The 16,805-nt window shown below is 36.4% G+C and overlaps 1 protein-coding gene across 1 annotated transcript in view; it reads right to left on the bottom strand.

Moving 5' to 3' along the window:
• Window positions 1-16,805, bottom strand: part of LOC150109560 (coiled-coil domain-containing protein 141-like) — a 451,763-nt gene that overhangs the window by 30,188 nt on the left and 404,770 nt on the right. Inside the window, exons 32-34 of the mRNA XM_090409020.1 lie at window positions 15,932-16,112; window positions 7,909-7,954; window positions 921-1,068 (exon numbers count right to left, since the gene is read on the bottom strand). Of these exons, the coding sequence (XP_090265146.1) occupies window positions 921-1,068; window positions 7,909-7,954; window positions 15,932-16,112 (375 nt within the window). The remainder of the gene's footprint in view (window positions 1-920; window positions 1,069-7,908; window positions 7,955-15,931; window positions 16,113-16,805) is intronic.

Here is a 16,805-nt window from a genome sequence, read left to right as displayed (position 1 = left end):
TGATTTAAGGACCACATTGCAGGAATTGCAGCAATTATTGAAAGAGAACTATGACAGAAATAAAGAAATTAATAACTATAAAATAACACATATGCCATAATAGATAACTTTTTAATGTGTGTCAAAAATATGAACACTCCACAAGTATCACTATACTAGAAAGGAAATTAATAGTTCCACTACACAAGGAGTTGATCATCGTACATTTGGGCAAATTTAGTAACCTCGTTTTCAAGGAGATAAAAGAGATTTTGGAAAGGATTCAGACCAAGTAGTATGAAGTATCTGAAGTACTGAATATGAAGACAGAGAGAAGGAATGCCGATTGCAGAGACTAGTGGAAAAGGGAAAAGAGGAAGCAGAGACAGAAATATAGTTGAGATGTATAAACTTCATAAAAAGTTTGTAGAGGAGATTATTCAGACAGTGGATGAAAAGCAGAGAACAACAGGTATACTTAGATAAGGAGGGAGTGAGCAAAGAGAGTGAAGAACAAGTTTTTTGCTTGGAGAGTGCTGAGTGAGTAAATGCACTGTTGGAGAGCATGATGAGTACAGAAACAGTAAAATGTTTAAAGTGTTGTTTGAGGAGAATTATTATTTTATTTTTTTCAATGATGAATTCCCATGATGTGGCCCTTTCCCATTCTTTTGGTTTAATGGGGGATCTGATAATAAAAATTACAATAACAATTAATCCACCAAATATTTGATATCACATGGGAGAACATAACAAGTAGCTTTAACCTCTCTACCGGCAATGGTGGATGAAATAGTGATACTAAATTGCACTTCTTATCAATGTCATTCAATAGGTGTTACAGAATTGTATCCAGATTTTGCTGAACGTCTATAGATGTCATTGCCAGTTGGGGTGTTAATTTTAATGGTTAATAACTAAATGCTATAATGATTACTTACCTCTCGAAAGCGTTCTTTAGTTGAGTGAAGCCTGACATCAGAAACATGCTCTACACTATGATTTTCCATTCGAGTTATTTCTGTAGTCTTGCTCATAGTGTTAGTCTGTAGTGTAGACACCTGTTTGGTTGTGTGTTGTGAATGGATGCTGGGGGGAGAAAGGAAATGATGGACTAGTTGACTTGCTACTTTGTAGAAGGAAATTTTCCTTCTCAAATTACATTACTGCTATTTATCTCTTCAGGAATTTTTACAAGAGGGAGATTAATACTTAATTCACAACAGTCAAATATACTATACTATATATTACAATCATAAATATTACTAGATAAAACGAACGGGTCATCTCCTTTATTCCTATTAATTTTTAATACTAAAACCTATATATATTCTTCAAAAACTATTTTATATAAAACTAAGACAAGATATCCATGCTGACACCATATATAGATACTATTCATGTAATGGCACACACACACACACACACACATACTGACAGCCTTTTAAAAATCAATAGATTTCTATATTTTAACATAGAAGAGAGGTGTGTGCAGAGGAAATGGTGAGACTGAAGTGATTGTAAATGAGAATAGTAGTCCTCTGAGTGATAATTAATGATAGAATGAGAATGCAAGATGGACAGGGAAACAGGGGAGAGTCAGGGTGGAGAAGGAGACACAGTATAAGGACACATCCTCATGCACAATTCACTACTACTTCCAACATCCATGAGGATGTTGGAAGTAGTAGTGAATGTAGTCTGCATTGTGCATGATGTCCAGATGTAGTCTATGTTGTGCATGAATGGTCAGAATGGGAATGGTGTAGTTGAGCCTGAAGAGATAGGATAAGTGGTGATAAATGCAACTGGGAATGGTTAGGTGTGAAGAAATCACAACCTACAAGTGGCAGGACTGGTTATAGACCTAAAAGTGAATTGCTCTGTTTATTTATAAATGCCAGGAACATCAGAAATCAGGGAGATGAAATGGTTTTATTGATGGAGTTTATCATTATCATCATCATCACATCATCATCATCCAATTCCTGATATGTATCCTTGGGGGGGGGGGGTACAAGATTTCTAACTTCCGATCAACAATTTTCCTTCAAATTAATTTGTTCTCTGTGAAGACTCCAATATTATCAGATCTTAATTGTTGTAGATAAACTTATACGTTGGTTATATATGACTTTAAATTTTTCTGGAAATGACAACGTATACTAAAATATTAATTAAAAAACTTTAATAAATACCTTCAAATATTCAACAATGTTACATTGCCACCTTCTGGGAACGTCAAACTATGATATGTGCATACAGATACTAACAACTAGCAAATGAGGCTGAAGAAGGCAACTGACATTGGTCCTAGAGTCCTAAAGGTGCCCCCTACAGGCTAAATTGGGTTGTCTTAGCTGTTAGTCTGATGTTCTTAGGATACAAGCTTCCCAAATTAGGGGCAGTCTCATGCACCCAAATTTGTTGAGATTTGGGAAGTTTTTTTTAGAGCTGAGGCTGATTCCAGGAATAATCTTTCATATTTATATTTTCTGTGGTGTGGCAAAGTGGCTTTCTTTCAGCGTATTCTGTGGTGGGTATCTAGTGTTTTGTCGGAAAAAGCGATGAGTCATCCTTTTTCCCACCCAACATTTACGTTACCTCAGAAGGAAGGGATAAGGACATGCTTATGCCTCCTGATGGGAAATGTACCGAATAATATCCCAGGAAAATGTAAATAACCAGATGTGTAAATTCTAAACTGTGTCAAGATAGCCCAAAGTTTATTAAGATAGTAATTGTGAATGAATTAAAGTAGAAAGTCATGTAGTATTAACAGATAAATATGTGTAAGCTAAGTACAAGTTTAAGGCGTGTAAAGACAGTTCGTAGCCACGGCGTCCAATCGGCTGCCGCCATATGCGTGACGACAACGCCGAGTGAGGGAGCTGCTTCGGAGTATAAAAGCTTCGGCGGGAGTTCAAATTGCTCTCTTTTTCTCTTGTCTCTTACATCGGATCGCTTGTGTCTCGTCTCCAAGTTTCGTCGGCACCAAGTTTCCCATAGGAGAGTTATGTAGAGCTTGCTGCCACATGTAGCAAGGATCTCCCCTTGCTATGCATGTTACATCGGTCAAAGCTGCAACTACAATGTGTTCAACGCATTTTGGAGAAAGAGCCGCTGATGAAATCCACATCAGCATACACCACGTCAGCGTATGAGTGTTTTCGTTTCGTGTAGAACAAAGCCCGCCATCAGAGGAGGTACAGTGAACAGATCAGAATACCTAGTCAAAGCAAGAATGGTAAGCGAAGATTTTCTTATATTAACGTAGGATTAAAGTATCCGTGGAGTAAAGAAACTGAAGTTAAGAACACATGCTATTTACGTGTTTTGCCACAAGAACAGTCTGCAATTTGGACACTTTTGTCTACTGCTAAGAGGAAAACATATTAGGCTCCAGCTGAACAGGAGGCCGAGCTCCGAACTGTTTAAGTGATTTAAGAAAAGTAATGTCATATGTTCAGAAAGTAGTTAAGTGTTAACAGATATTTTGGGGGAAAGAATTAAGTGGAAATAAGTACTATTGTCCTAGAGAATTACATGTCAGATTTATTGAATTGTCTAGTGTTTATATGTAATGTTTCATGTATGATATTATCAGGTAACTTAATTGTGAGAGTCATCATCATCATCATCAAATTCCTGCCATGTACCCTCAAGGGGTGTACAGGATATGACAGTACTACATGAAAAAATTACATCATTACTAACTTCCTATCTACAATTTTCCTCCAAATCAGTCTGTTACTTGTCAAGACTCCAACATTATCAGATCTTATATTTCTATCGTCTAAGGCACTTTGTACCGTATCAATCCACCTATATCTTGGTCTTCCTCTGGGTCGTTTTCCTGCCAACCTGGCAGAGAACACTTGTTTTGCTAATCTTTCCTCTCCCATTCTATTTAAGTGACCATACCATCTGAGATTAGCTCTGCTAACGCATTCCTGGATGCTGACAATGTCAAGTTCTTTCCTAATATCCTCATTTTTAATATGATATTGCCATTGATGCCATCTGTTCACGCCTCTAATCTTTCTCAGGACTCTCATATCTGCGGTCTCTAGTCTTTGGTCAAGTGTTTTACTTCTGACCCAGCTCTCAGATCCATAAGTTAAAATTGGTTTGAACACAGTCTTGTATACAGCTAATTTAGTGTTCCGACTAATTTCTTTCTTATTCCATATGAATTTATTCAATTGACTTCCCACGATACCAGCTTTGCTGATTCTGTTGTCTATTTCTATATTTAGTTTACCATCTTCAGTAAAAATTGTGCCTAAGTAGCTGAAATGTTTTACTTGTTCCACAGGTTCTCCATTCACAACACAGTTGACATTTTCAATGATTCTGCCTATTTTCATTGTCTTTGTCTTTTTATTGCCGACCTTCATACCATATCTATTACAACAGCTATTCAATTTAGTCAGAGAATCTTGCAGACTTGTAGCGGATTTATTTAGAAGTATAACATCATCCGCATAAAGCAAAGAGCTGACATTAACATCTCCAATTTTGATATGAGGTTTAATACCACATTCCTTCATAATGTGATCCATATAGATAATGAATAACAGAGGGGATAATGTACATCCTTGTCTCACACCAGATTTAACATTAAACCATCTTCCTGTACTTCCTTCAATTCTAACTGCTGACTCACAACTCAAATAAAGACTAAGTATTGCTTGATATAATGCCCCATTGACACCATATAACTGCAGCGTATTGAATAGCTTCTCTCTTGGCACCTTGTCATATGCCTTTTCCAAATCGACAAACTTAAATACAGATCTTTGTTATATTCCCATGCTTTCTCGACTATTTGTCGTAAAGTGAAGACCTGATCCGGACAGCCTCTATTTGGCCTGAATCCAGCTTGTTCTTCACCAAGCTTTTCTTCCACAATTCTTCTCAACCGTTTCTCAAGTATACTTGCATAGATCTTGCCAGGAACACTCAGTAGGGAAATACCTCTGTAATTCTCACATTCAGTTTTATTTCTCTTTTTATATATGGGTACTATGAGAGCTCTACTCCAATCATCGGGAATTCGTCCCTCTGTCCAGGCTTTCTGAACTATGCAGTGCAGCCACTGTAAGACTCTTATACCACCATACTTCAGCATTTCTGGTCGAATATCATCTACTCCTGCTGCCTTTCCACATTTCAAGCCTTTGATGGCTTTTTCTACTTCAAGTATGGATATGTATTCCTGACTGCATGCCTGGTCAGTGTTTTTTATCACTGTGCTGTCATCACTGCTTGTTTCATTTAGCAGTTTTTCAAAGTAATTACTCCATACTTCAAGGATATCTTTTTCTCCTGTTTTCATTTCACCTTTATCATCTCTAATTCCTTTTACAGCACTCTTTCCTCCATTCCTAAGCTTCTTCAACAACCTCCAGAATATTTTGCCACCTTCTTGATATTTATTTTCTATATTCTTGCCAAAGTCCTCCCATGACTTTTGTTTAGCTAGTTTTACACACTGTTTAGCTTTCTTACATTTGTCTCTGTATTCTGTAAGAGTAAAAGCTGACTTATTTGCCAGGAACTTTTGATATGCTTTCTTCTTTTCCTTCACTGCCTCTTTAACTTCCTGTGTCCACCAGGGAGTTCTGATTTTTTTATCTTTGCACACAACCTCACCACATGCCTCTCTGGCAGAATCAATCAATGTTTCCTTCAGAGTTTGCCATTGTGAGAGTCTGAGGATAGATATATGTACAGAAGTGAAGAATTTATGCCCAGTAAGAGATCATAGTGCAGAAGTTTAAATGTGTTTAATTAAGTAAGGGGAATCCAGACTCTTCTAAGGTTAAGAATTTAAATAACATGTATACTTGTCTTTGTGGAATAATAAATGTGTTTTTCTTTATATAATCAATTGAGTTTGTCATATCTTCTGCGGATTTGAATTACCGTTTGGAAAATTTCGTACCATGCATTTAAAGGGGAAACCTATAGTGATATGAGAATAGGGACCACGACTGCATATATCTTGATCCCTACAATCTTCTTTAAGTATTTTAGATGGTGTATCAGAATTTAGTTGCCGGCTGGCGCAGCCTTAATCTATACAAATTTGTCGGCAACCGAAGTCTGAGAGTAAGAGATACAAAACTATAAGTAAAGTTAAAGTAAAGATATTAACAGTAAATAAACCAGCATGAGAAAAACGGGGACAATAACACTAGTGCATGGTCAGCAAGTCCTGAGTGGCTGTATTGGTGAAACCAGATGTAGTCTGTGTTCGGATATCCTGATATTAGCTGTCCTGCCTGTTTGGCCATAGTAGGACAGCTTACAACTGCAAGGGACCTGGTATACTCCAGGTAGGGTTAGGGGAAGTGGCTGGTCTTTGGTAGAGCAGATAAGGGATGCCCATTTCAAACCACCTGTATGGGTGGTTTGTAATGGGTAGTCAGGTCATATTTTTTTAGGATTTTTGTTAGCTTTCCAGACTTGCCCTGGATATTGCCAGCCTGGCTGGCCGAGTGGTTAGTGTCTCTGCTCTCCAGCCAAACGGCTGCGGGTTCGAATCCCACCGTGGGCATGGATGTTTGTGATTGTCCTTGGAAATACTAGTAGCGGTGGGTGGCAGCAGATGGCGTTGGTTTAGTTGCGGTCAGTTAATGGATTGAGTAGTGGAGCAGGTGCCCTCCCTTGATGAGTCTTTGGATTCCCTGGAGGTGTCTAATAATAATAATAATAATAATAAAAAAGAATGGTGATAGATTTAATGTAATCTCTGTTATGAAGGGGGAGAGGGGGGGGGTTGTAGCCATTAACTAAGAAGGTGTTAAGGATATGATTAAGTTCAGTAGTTAGAGCATTGTTATCTGAAGAGATTAATTTAGCCCTGTTATATAGAGTTTTTATAATCCCATATTGTTATGAGGGGGGGGGGGATGTGATTGCTGGTGAATGTATTTACCTGTATATGGGTTGGTTTCCTGTAAACTGTGAAATGTGCCTATGTACACATATCATAGTTTTATGTTCCCAAAATATGGGAACATAAAACTATGTAACATTGTAACATTGTAACATTGCCGAAATATTGGAAGGTATTGATTAAAGTTTTTTAATTAATATTTTAGTATACGTTGTCATTTCCTGAAAAATGTAAAGTCATTATGTTTACAGAAAACCAATCCATACAGGTAGATACATTCACCAGCAATCTCCCCCCCCCCTCACAACAATATGGGATTATAACAACCCTATATAAGAGGGCTAAATTAATCTGTTCAGATTAATTCCTGTCTTCCATCTTCCATTTTGCATAAATGACCAGTTAACTTAGTTTACATATTAGTAAATGTAGAGTTCTTTGTGCACATTTTAACTGTTATGGTATTTTTAATTGTTGACATCATATCCTGTGGATTTTTTAAAAAACTACTATTGTGATCATTGCCAACCTTTATTCGACTGTTTTGTTTCCCAACTAAAATGGTTTAAATATTATTTTGTATACTACTGGTTTTGTGTTTTATCAATATCCTGCTTGGTAATTCTTTCATCAATTTGCATATTTAATTTTCTCTCCTCACTGAAAACTGTGTCAAAAATGTAACAAATATGCTGCCTGATCTATCATTTCATTATTCAAAATATAAATAACAGTTCTGGTTGAATACATGCATAGTTTTTTATTGCTATGACAGTTATTCAATTTAGTGAATGAGCCAGAAATTGTAGTGCATTTATTTATGATTGTGTCATCTGCATACAGGAAACAAATTTACCAGCCTTAAGCTTATAATAGCATAATTAAAAACTCTTACTTAAAAAGTTTGAAGTAATTAGACAAATCCAAAACATCTTAAATTCATTGATACTTATGTGCATCTTTTTGATGATATATATATATCAAGAAATCGCCATTAAATTTATAAAATTAGAATTAATTACCTCTTGTTTTCCAATCCATTAATTAAGGATACTTCACCAAAGGGCTCTAAGAGTCAAAGATAAAATTTAATACAAATTTATTAATCATTGTTAAGCTCACAAAACAGATTAGCATGAAAGAAATATGAAATATTTTATGATTTCAATAGTCATATAAGAAGTGTAGTGTTCCACATAACAAAAACACATCATATCTCCTCTTTTCTGCCTTTCAACCAGAACTTTACAACTTGCACACCTTTGATCTATCCTCATAGGGCACATTCATCAGCTTCGTCACTTGTCTTGGGATCTTTTCCACCATCTTCTCATTACCAAGAAACCAAGATGCACATAGTCAAGATGTTGCAGTATCATAGCCTTAGAAAGAGGGATAATAACTTCCCTATTTTTACTTGTCAATATGTTCTTCAACATCCAAACTTCTGCAATATGCTGTTTTGAACTTCAGCTCTCTGTCCACTATCAACCCCAAATGAAGATGAGTTAACCCTCTCATGCATAAGAGACTCATATGAGGACACATATTTTCCCTCATAATAATAATTATTCATTCATAATTTAGTGCTACTGTATACATGTAGTCCTCATCTGGGGAGACCAAAGTGTTCTTAGAAACCACACCAGATGGCAGGAGTTTCAACAGAGTTACAGGAATACCAATCTCTCTGCAGTGCATGGTGGTATCAAGGAGGAAGTGAAAAGCTGCTGTTTTGTTTATTTGAATTTGGTGATTTTACGAGTCTTCTGGTTAGTATGGTTTTATATATTGTTATACCTTGTAGATGAAGTGTGAATATTTAATTTGTTAATGTTTATTACCATATTCATAAAACGAACTTGAAAACAACCTATCCTCACATGAGGACAATATGTTTGTAAGTTAATCTATGTGGCAAATAGTTTGAGGTTAAAAAGTTCTTGTACCATATTTTTATAATTTTATTTGTTTTATTTTTGCAAACATAAATGAATAGTAAGTGTGTTAATTGGCATTATCATCTCTTTTACAGATGGATAACCAAAAGCCACTGAACATCAGACATAAAAAAGGCCTATTACCACAACAAACTTACTGAAAAGGAGATTGAAAAACTGTTGGAGGAATTTGAAGATGGTTTGGAGCTGAGTGATTCTGATGATGATCCTACATACCAGCAGCCACAAAATGATCCTACAGAGAGTGACAGTTCACGTGAAGACAGTGATGTTCAGTGTCCTTCCCCTGTTGGTCAGACTCACAACATTCAAAGTCCAGCTAGTATGCAAAATACAGCTGTTGCTGGTCATATGCCATTGCAGAGACAACCAGTGTGGTTTAGTGAGAAAGATAATTCCTTTGCTGGTACTGAACCACAGTTTAGAGGAAAACACCAAGTAAATATTCACGGAAAGAGCCCTGTAGATTATTTTTCAGTTGTTTCCAGATGAAGTGATGGATAAAACTGTGAAACAAACTAATCTGCATGCATGCCGTAAAGGCAAAGATAATTTAATACTTACTGTAATTGAACTCAAAATTTACCTTGGAATTGTACTTGACATACATATGACATACATAAAATACCCACGTGTAAGGCAGCATTGGTCTTCTGAACATGAACTGTGCATGGATGTTATAGCTGATGCTATGTCAGTGAACAGATGGGAGGACATACGGTGATATTTGCATTTTGTTGATTCAGACACAACACCTACAACAATAAAGACAAAGCAATACGTATAAGACCAGTGCTGCAAAAGTTTCATGAAACATTCCATGCTGCTGTCAGTCCAGAAGAATTTCAGAGTGTAGATGAGATGATTACATTCAAGGGACATTCACAACTCAAACAATACTTACCTAAGAAACCAAAAAAATGGGGTTTCAAAATGTGGGTGAAGGCAGGCATTTCAGGCTATGTATATTGTTTTGATCTTTATGTAAGTGCAGATCCTGGAAGACAAAATTCAGACTCATTCAAATGAAAATGTAGTACTTAGGCTTTGTCATGATCTTGCTGGTAAGAACTTCAAGCTATATGCAGACAACTTCTTCAAGAGCATCCCCCTAATTAAGAAACTAAAGGAAGATGATATTTATTATGTGGGTACATGCAGAAGAAATCGACTTTAAGATGCTGACAAGAAACTGAAAAATGAAAAGGATTTACAGATGGGACGAGGAAATATATCAGTTACCACATCCTCTGATGGCATTACTACCACTAGATGGGTTGATAACTCAATAGTACATGTAGTATCTAGCTACTTAAGAAAGGAGCCTGTCAGTATATGTCAGAGGTTCAGCCAGAAAGAAAAAAAGTATGTTGAAATTCTACTACCTCGCAGCATAGCTGTTTATAACAAACATGAGTGGAGTGGACCTTATGGACTCTCTTGTGGCTTTGTATCCAAATGATACCAGGAACAAACGATGGTATATGAGAATTTTTTACCATATGTTGAATGTACTTGTTTATAATGCATGGATCATTTGGAAATGGGAAGAAAAAGAAAAATTGGATTTGTTGGAATTCAAATCAAGAATGGCAACTGCTCTGATATATCAAGGTTTAGCTCAGCTATGTACAAAGAAACGAGGATGCCCTTCGAATCAGACACCACCAGCACTAAAGAAACACAAAACTCACTCTGTGCCACATGAGAAACGTTTTGACGGTGGTGGACTTCCCAAACAACAACAACAGATGCTGATGCCAATCATTGCAGAGATGTACACTGCAAGAGTAAAACAAGATACATCTAAGGTAGATGTGAGGTTCCAATCTGTCTGGAATGTTTTCAGCCTTTCCATACAAAATAAGGCAAAGAGAATAAGACTGTTATTGATTTACCTCGCTCTATTGCAAATTCTAATTGTTCTACTTTTTTGTATGTACTAAGTAATCCAAATTTTGATCATTCATGCAGTGTTTCAGCAAAATATATATTGTTTATAATCTGTTTGGTCATACTTGTAATGTCTTTCAATGAAAATATTTTCCTTAGTCAAGTAATTTCCATAGAAATATGTCTGTAGTCTATTGGCATTAGTGCATGATGTCCTCATCTGAGGACATCATTTTTTTACATGTACAGGACATAAATTTAGCAAAATTAATGAATTCAATAGATTAAATGGTACTGTATCATGCCATTATACATTTTTTAAATGAATATAAAAATTCATGCATGAGAGGGTTTAAAAAAAAAGTAATTGTTGTCCACAGTCAAAATGAAAACTACTGTATTAGTCAAACATTTCTTTTCTGATAACTTAGCTATCTAAAATTTGGAAATGATTATTGAAACTTCAAGTTTATAGTAAAAAAGTAATAATAAAAATAATATAAATAAAAAAAAACTTGTTCACTATATAGAATCATTACTGTGATGTAAATGAGTATTAATAATGATGACTATGAAAATATTACATATTGTGCATTACATCAGTGGTACTGGTTTGCAGGAAATTGATGAGGCTAAAGACGGTTTAGAACTGAAATTCATAGGGCATATTGCAGAAGCTTGGATACTGAAGAACACAAGTACATATTGACCAGGATCATTTGGATACCAAAGAACACACTGATAAGTAGAAATAGGGAGGTTATTATCCCTCTTTATTAGGTTACAGTACTGCCACATCTTTGATGGACAGAAAAGAGGCAGGGAGACATATAGAAACTTATAAATTAGTAAAGGAGTTTGATAAGATTGACATAAAAGAAATTTTTCAATATATGACGAATAGAGAGAGAGACTAAGGGTCATCCCTGGAAGTTCTGTAAGAGTCTGATTAATAAAAGTGTTTGGACTAGATGTTTTGCTTGGAGAGTGGTGAATAACTGGAATGGATTGCCAGAGGTAGTTGTAAGTGTTCTGACAGTGAATCAGTTTAAGGAGAGGTATGATAAGCACTGTGTGAATAATGGTTAGTGTAGGTCTTCCACAATGAGTCTTCTGACTCTGCAAAGGCACTTGTACGATAATAATAATACATTAATTTTATTCCAACTCTTTGAATTATTAGTTACGCTGAGGATGAGTTGTAATTTTAGATTGAAATATTTGGTTATATATTTTATTAATAAACTTTCTTGGCTCTATATATATTGATTTTTATGTATCACATCATCCGCAAACAACTGAATATCCCCTTGCAATCCATTGACAATGTCATTGATATAAAGGTTGAACAATACAGGTCCCAGTATTAAGCCCTGTGGAACCCCACTTGTAACCTTCTGCTTCCTTGATATTTCCCACCATACACAACTCTCTGATACCTATCAAACAGCTAATCCTGAATACAGTTGACTATTTAAACCCATGTGCTGCAACTTAAATATCAGGTTATCATGTGGCACCCTGTCAAATGCCTTTGCAAAATCAAATTAAAAAAATGGCGGTATATGCCTTTCCCTCATCAACTGCTCTTGTCACTTTATTATAAAAGGCAATCATATTGCTAAACCAAGAGAGCCCCTTAACAGATCCATCTTGATTCTCACAGATAACATTACCTTCATCTGCCCAATGCTGTATATAGTCCCTCACTAATTTCGATAAGACCTTAACAACTACTGATGACACACAAATTGGCCTATAATTAGACACTTCCAGTCTGCTACCACCCTTGTGCAATGGCACTATCTTACCTTCCTTCCCATCCTTGGTTACCTTTCCCACAGCCAGACTTTCATTGAAGAGGCAGGTCAACAGAGCTGTCAGTTCTTTAGTACATTCTCTCCAAACTCATGGAACTGCCTCTACTCGATACCATCCAGTCCCACAGCTTTACTGACATCCAGAGTACACAGTATTTGGAACACACTCTCCTCCACCTCTAAAACTCGAACCTACCCTATCCCTCTAGTATTAAAACCTTCTTCTCCAGGATGAAATACTCCAATAAAGTGCTCATTGAACAACTCCACTATGTCCTCTGCATCAGTCACTCTATTCCCATTTTTATTGCTACAATGTCATTCTTCCACAAACATTTCTCCTCCTACTGCCCACATGGCTAAAAAATTCCTTAGGATTTGCTTTGGATCTTAGTCCAATCACTATTTATATTCCAGTTTTTGCCTTCTTCACCATACTAGTCACTCTCCTGGCCTGTGTCTTATATTCTTCGTGCATCTGCCCTCCACCTCTCTCCTTATATCTCTTCCATAATCTCTTTTTCAACTGCAGTTCCTGTTTGATATTGTTTGTCATCCACTTTACACCAAATTATGTCCGCTTTTTCACTCATGGAATACAGCTAACTATTGCTGCTAACAAATATTCCTTCACAGTTTCCCAAGCACTAATGATATCTGTCCCTTCCAATTCCTCCCCCTACTTGATACCTTAGACTATTATAATCACCTGCCTTATAATTCCACATATGTTCCCTTTTCTTTGATATTCCTGCATGTCTATTCATCTTCCAAGTCCAAATCACATGGTCACTCTCTCCAACTGGTGGGAGAGATGTCATCTCACTTATTATCAGCTCTTCTGATGCTATGTCCACATCCAAAACTCTTGAACCTCTTGTTCTAGAAATTCCATTCCCTTATTACTATACGCATTTTCCTCTTCCCAGCTTATACTGTTGTAGTTAAAATCTCCAATAACAATCATTATTCTTGCATTTGCCAAGCTCAGCTGCCTAAACATCTCCTACTCCCCACTCTCTGTGCTCCTTGGTTTGTAGCAACACCCCACTAAATATCCTGTCTTGGCCACTTCTACTTCATATGCTTTCAAAACCATTAGTATCACTGCCTTCCACTATGTAGAGGACATAAGTCATCACTTATCATAAGCAGTATTCCACCACTACCATGTTTTCCTTTTCTGTCCTGCCGAAAAATGTACCCTGCTATTTCAATTCCTGTTATTATATCATCTTCCGTCAACCACGTCTCAGAGATCTCAATAATCTTTGGCCAGGCTGATGCTATCAGCACCACCAATTCATCTCCTTTATTTTGGATACTCCTGGAATTAGTATAAAGCATAAAAATGTCACTGCTTCTACCTATCATTATCCCCTCCAGACCCCACTGGACTTAATGTTATCTGATGTCGTCCCACTTCCCCCAAGCACCCATTCCCATCAGAGGCCACCACCTACTACCATCCACCCTGGGAATTCTAGCTTCCCTGCATTGACACACCAACTCTTTCAGAAAACAGCAATCTCTCCAAATGCCTTCATCCTTCCTCATTCAAATGCAAGCAGTCTTTAGCATACAGTTCCCTTCTGTCCTCAAATGCCCTCCAAGCATCCACATATTCCAATACTCTCTTCTGACACATTCTGGCTATTATGCTATTCAGTATTACTGCTCTTCTGCTCAGCTCATCACTATCATACCTGGGCAACAAACACACAATTTTCCTCTCTGCATTTTCTTTGCACAACCTCAAGCAAGAATCTCAGATCTCTCGCTGCCTAATTTACATTGCCTCTCAAGTCATTTGTGCGCATCATCACAATCATTTCATCCATCCCTTCGCCCCTCTTAATTGCCATAGCCACACTTTCTATCGTCCCTCCAGGCAAACGCTCCTCTGGCATCCTATCTTGCACACCACGGATCATCGAATCTCCATACATCACACCTCTTACCACTTTGTTCCTTGATTGCTCACCTGCATCCCTCACTCTCTCTCTCCCCTAACCCTTTCTCTCTGTGTTTCCCTACTTACCTGCTGTCCTGGCATCACTCTAACCCTGGTTCCAGCACTCCCTCATATTCTTCTCATTTTCTCTCTGATGGCAAGTTAAATATGGAATTACATAACAGAATAAACAAAGATGATATGGTGAGGAATCAGCTGAATAAATTTATATGGAATAACAGAGAAATTAGCCAAAAGAATTAACTCTCAGTATACAAGAGGGTGCTAAAACCATTTTAACATATGAATTGGAAAAATGGTTAGGAATAAAACTGTTAAAAGATGAGAGATATGAGAGTTCTCAGCAAATAAGGTACTGAAAAAATAGCTTTAATGGTAGAATCATATTAAAAATGAAGATATTTAAAAGGAACTCAATATAATTGGCATTCAAGAATATGTCAGCAGAACTAATCTAAAATGCACAATCAATTAAACTGAAGGGAGATGGAATGGTTAACAAAACAGAAAATGCCAGACTAGTAGGAAAAAAAAAAAAAAAAAAAAATAGAAAAAGCTCGATTTTGTTGGGTTAAGGCAGTTAAAAGTGCCTTTAGAAAGAAAGAAGGTAATGCAAGGTCTAACACAACGTCTAACAAATAACAGATTACTTTAGAAGAAAATTGTTGATAGGAAGCTAGTTATAATGGTAACTTGTGTAGCACCCCTCATGATTATTTTCTGTATATTTCTTGAAGGTACATATCAGGAAATGATGAGGTTGATATCCTTTCTTCCACTTACAGTATTAAGTAATGTTAGCATTTTAAATTACAAAAAAAAATAAAAATAAATAAAAATTGTAGTATATACTTTGAATATATATTCTATTTTTACTCAAATTTATCACTATCTGCAATGCTAAATTTCATAAATGAAAGAAAGATACGAGTTCAGTATATGATGATGATATTCAGCCTGTATCCTCTCCGCTGCTAGTGATCCAACCCTCCCATTATGGAAGGGTTGGATCTACTTTTCCCATGGTGACCCACTCTATATATCAGGAGAGTGTGTGTGTGTGTGTATATATATATATATATATATATATTTGTATGAAGTGAAAGACAATCACAAACATTCATGCCCCAGGCAGGATTCTAACCCACAGCCTTTTACAGATACACTAACCATTCAGCCAACCTGGCCAGCATGCAGTACACGATGCACAATCACTCTTCGTATAAGTTTTTTTGACTCCATGGAGGTCTGGTGTTAATAATGATGATGATAATAATAATATACATGCATAGAATAAAGTGATGTGGTGAGAAGATAAGCAAGCAGATAGGAAGGAATGAGACACAAAAGAAATTAAAGACTATTCTAGGTCCAGAAAGGAGTGTCACATACTTACCATCCACAGTTAATAGAGCCGAGGAAGTTGCTTTCCCACTGTCGTTTTCTGCTGTAATTGTATACCTTCCTTCATGATGTGATTTAACTTGTGGAATTACTAAAGTATGTTCACCACCACTTTTGCTGATTTTGTAATCCCTGTTAATGGTTATAGGAGAGCCTTTGAAGAACCATTCAACCTAAAAAATGATAAATATAAAATTTGCTTTACTTAGCAAAATAATAATTGCAACAAATGAGGCATAAAATCACCAGAAGGACAGCATATAATTATCAAGATAGAAACTCAAATCTATATAAGGCAACAGCAGCATAAACTCCACAAATTACCCAAATTCCTACTTTATAGTTTTATGATAGATGGAATAATACCACTAATGCCAAACATATTCAAGTTTTTTTTAAGGGAAAATCAAATTACTCAAAGACAAACCAGTCCCATATCCATAGTACAAGACTGGGGAAAAAAAAAATCAAGGTGAATTGTATACTGAGTGTGATCGACACTGTGGTTATGCTGATAAGACACAAGAGATGCATTTGTGTATAGACTGGCTTTGTGTGTGCGCGCGTGCGCGCGCGCGTGTGTGTGTGTTCAGGTGCACACAAGTTGATTTATTGCTTATCTTTGTCTTGTGGCTATAAATGGAAGCTATAAGCTAGTAAGCTAAAAGTATATAGCTTGTTTTATCTTCTCCATTAAACAACCTTCTAACCATAAATTTTTCTTCTAATTCTTTCTTGAAGGTACATAAATTCCCTTCTATAACCCACTGATGAAGACTATTCTACACATTTTAAGAATAAAATGTGTGGAATAGTCTTCAATGAGTCTTATAATATGTGATCTATTATCTTCCTCACTTGTATTA

This window comes from Typopeltis vanoorti, chromosome 2 (assembly GCF_054136105.1).
Source record: "Typopeltis vanoorti isolate ZY-2024b chromosome 2, IOZ_Tvanoo_1.0, whole genome shotgun sequence".
Lineage (NCBI taxonomy): Eukaryota > Metazoa > Arthropoda > Arachnida > Uropygi > Thelyphonidae > Typopeltis > Typopeltis vanoorti.
Note: the sequence above shows the minus strand (reverse complement) of the source record. Positions and strands in the feature narration are given on the sequence as shown.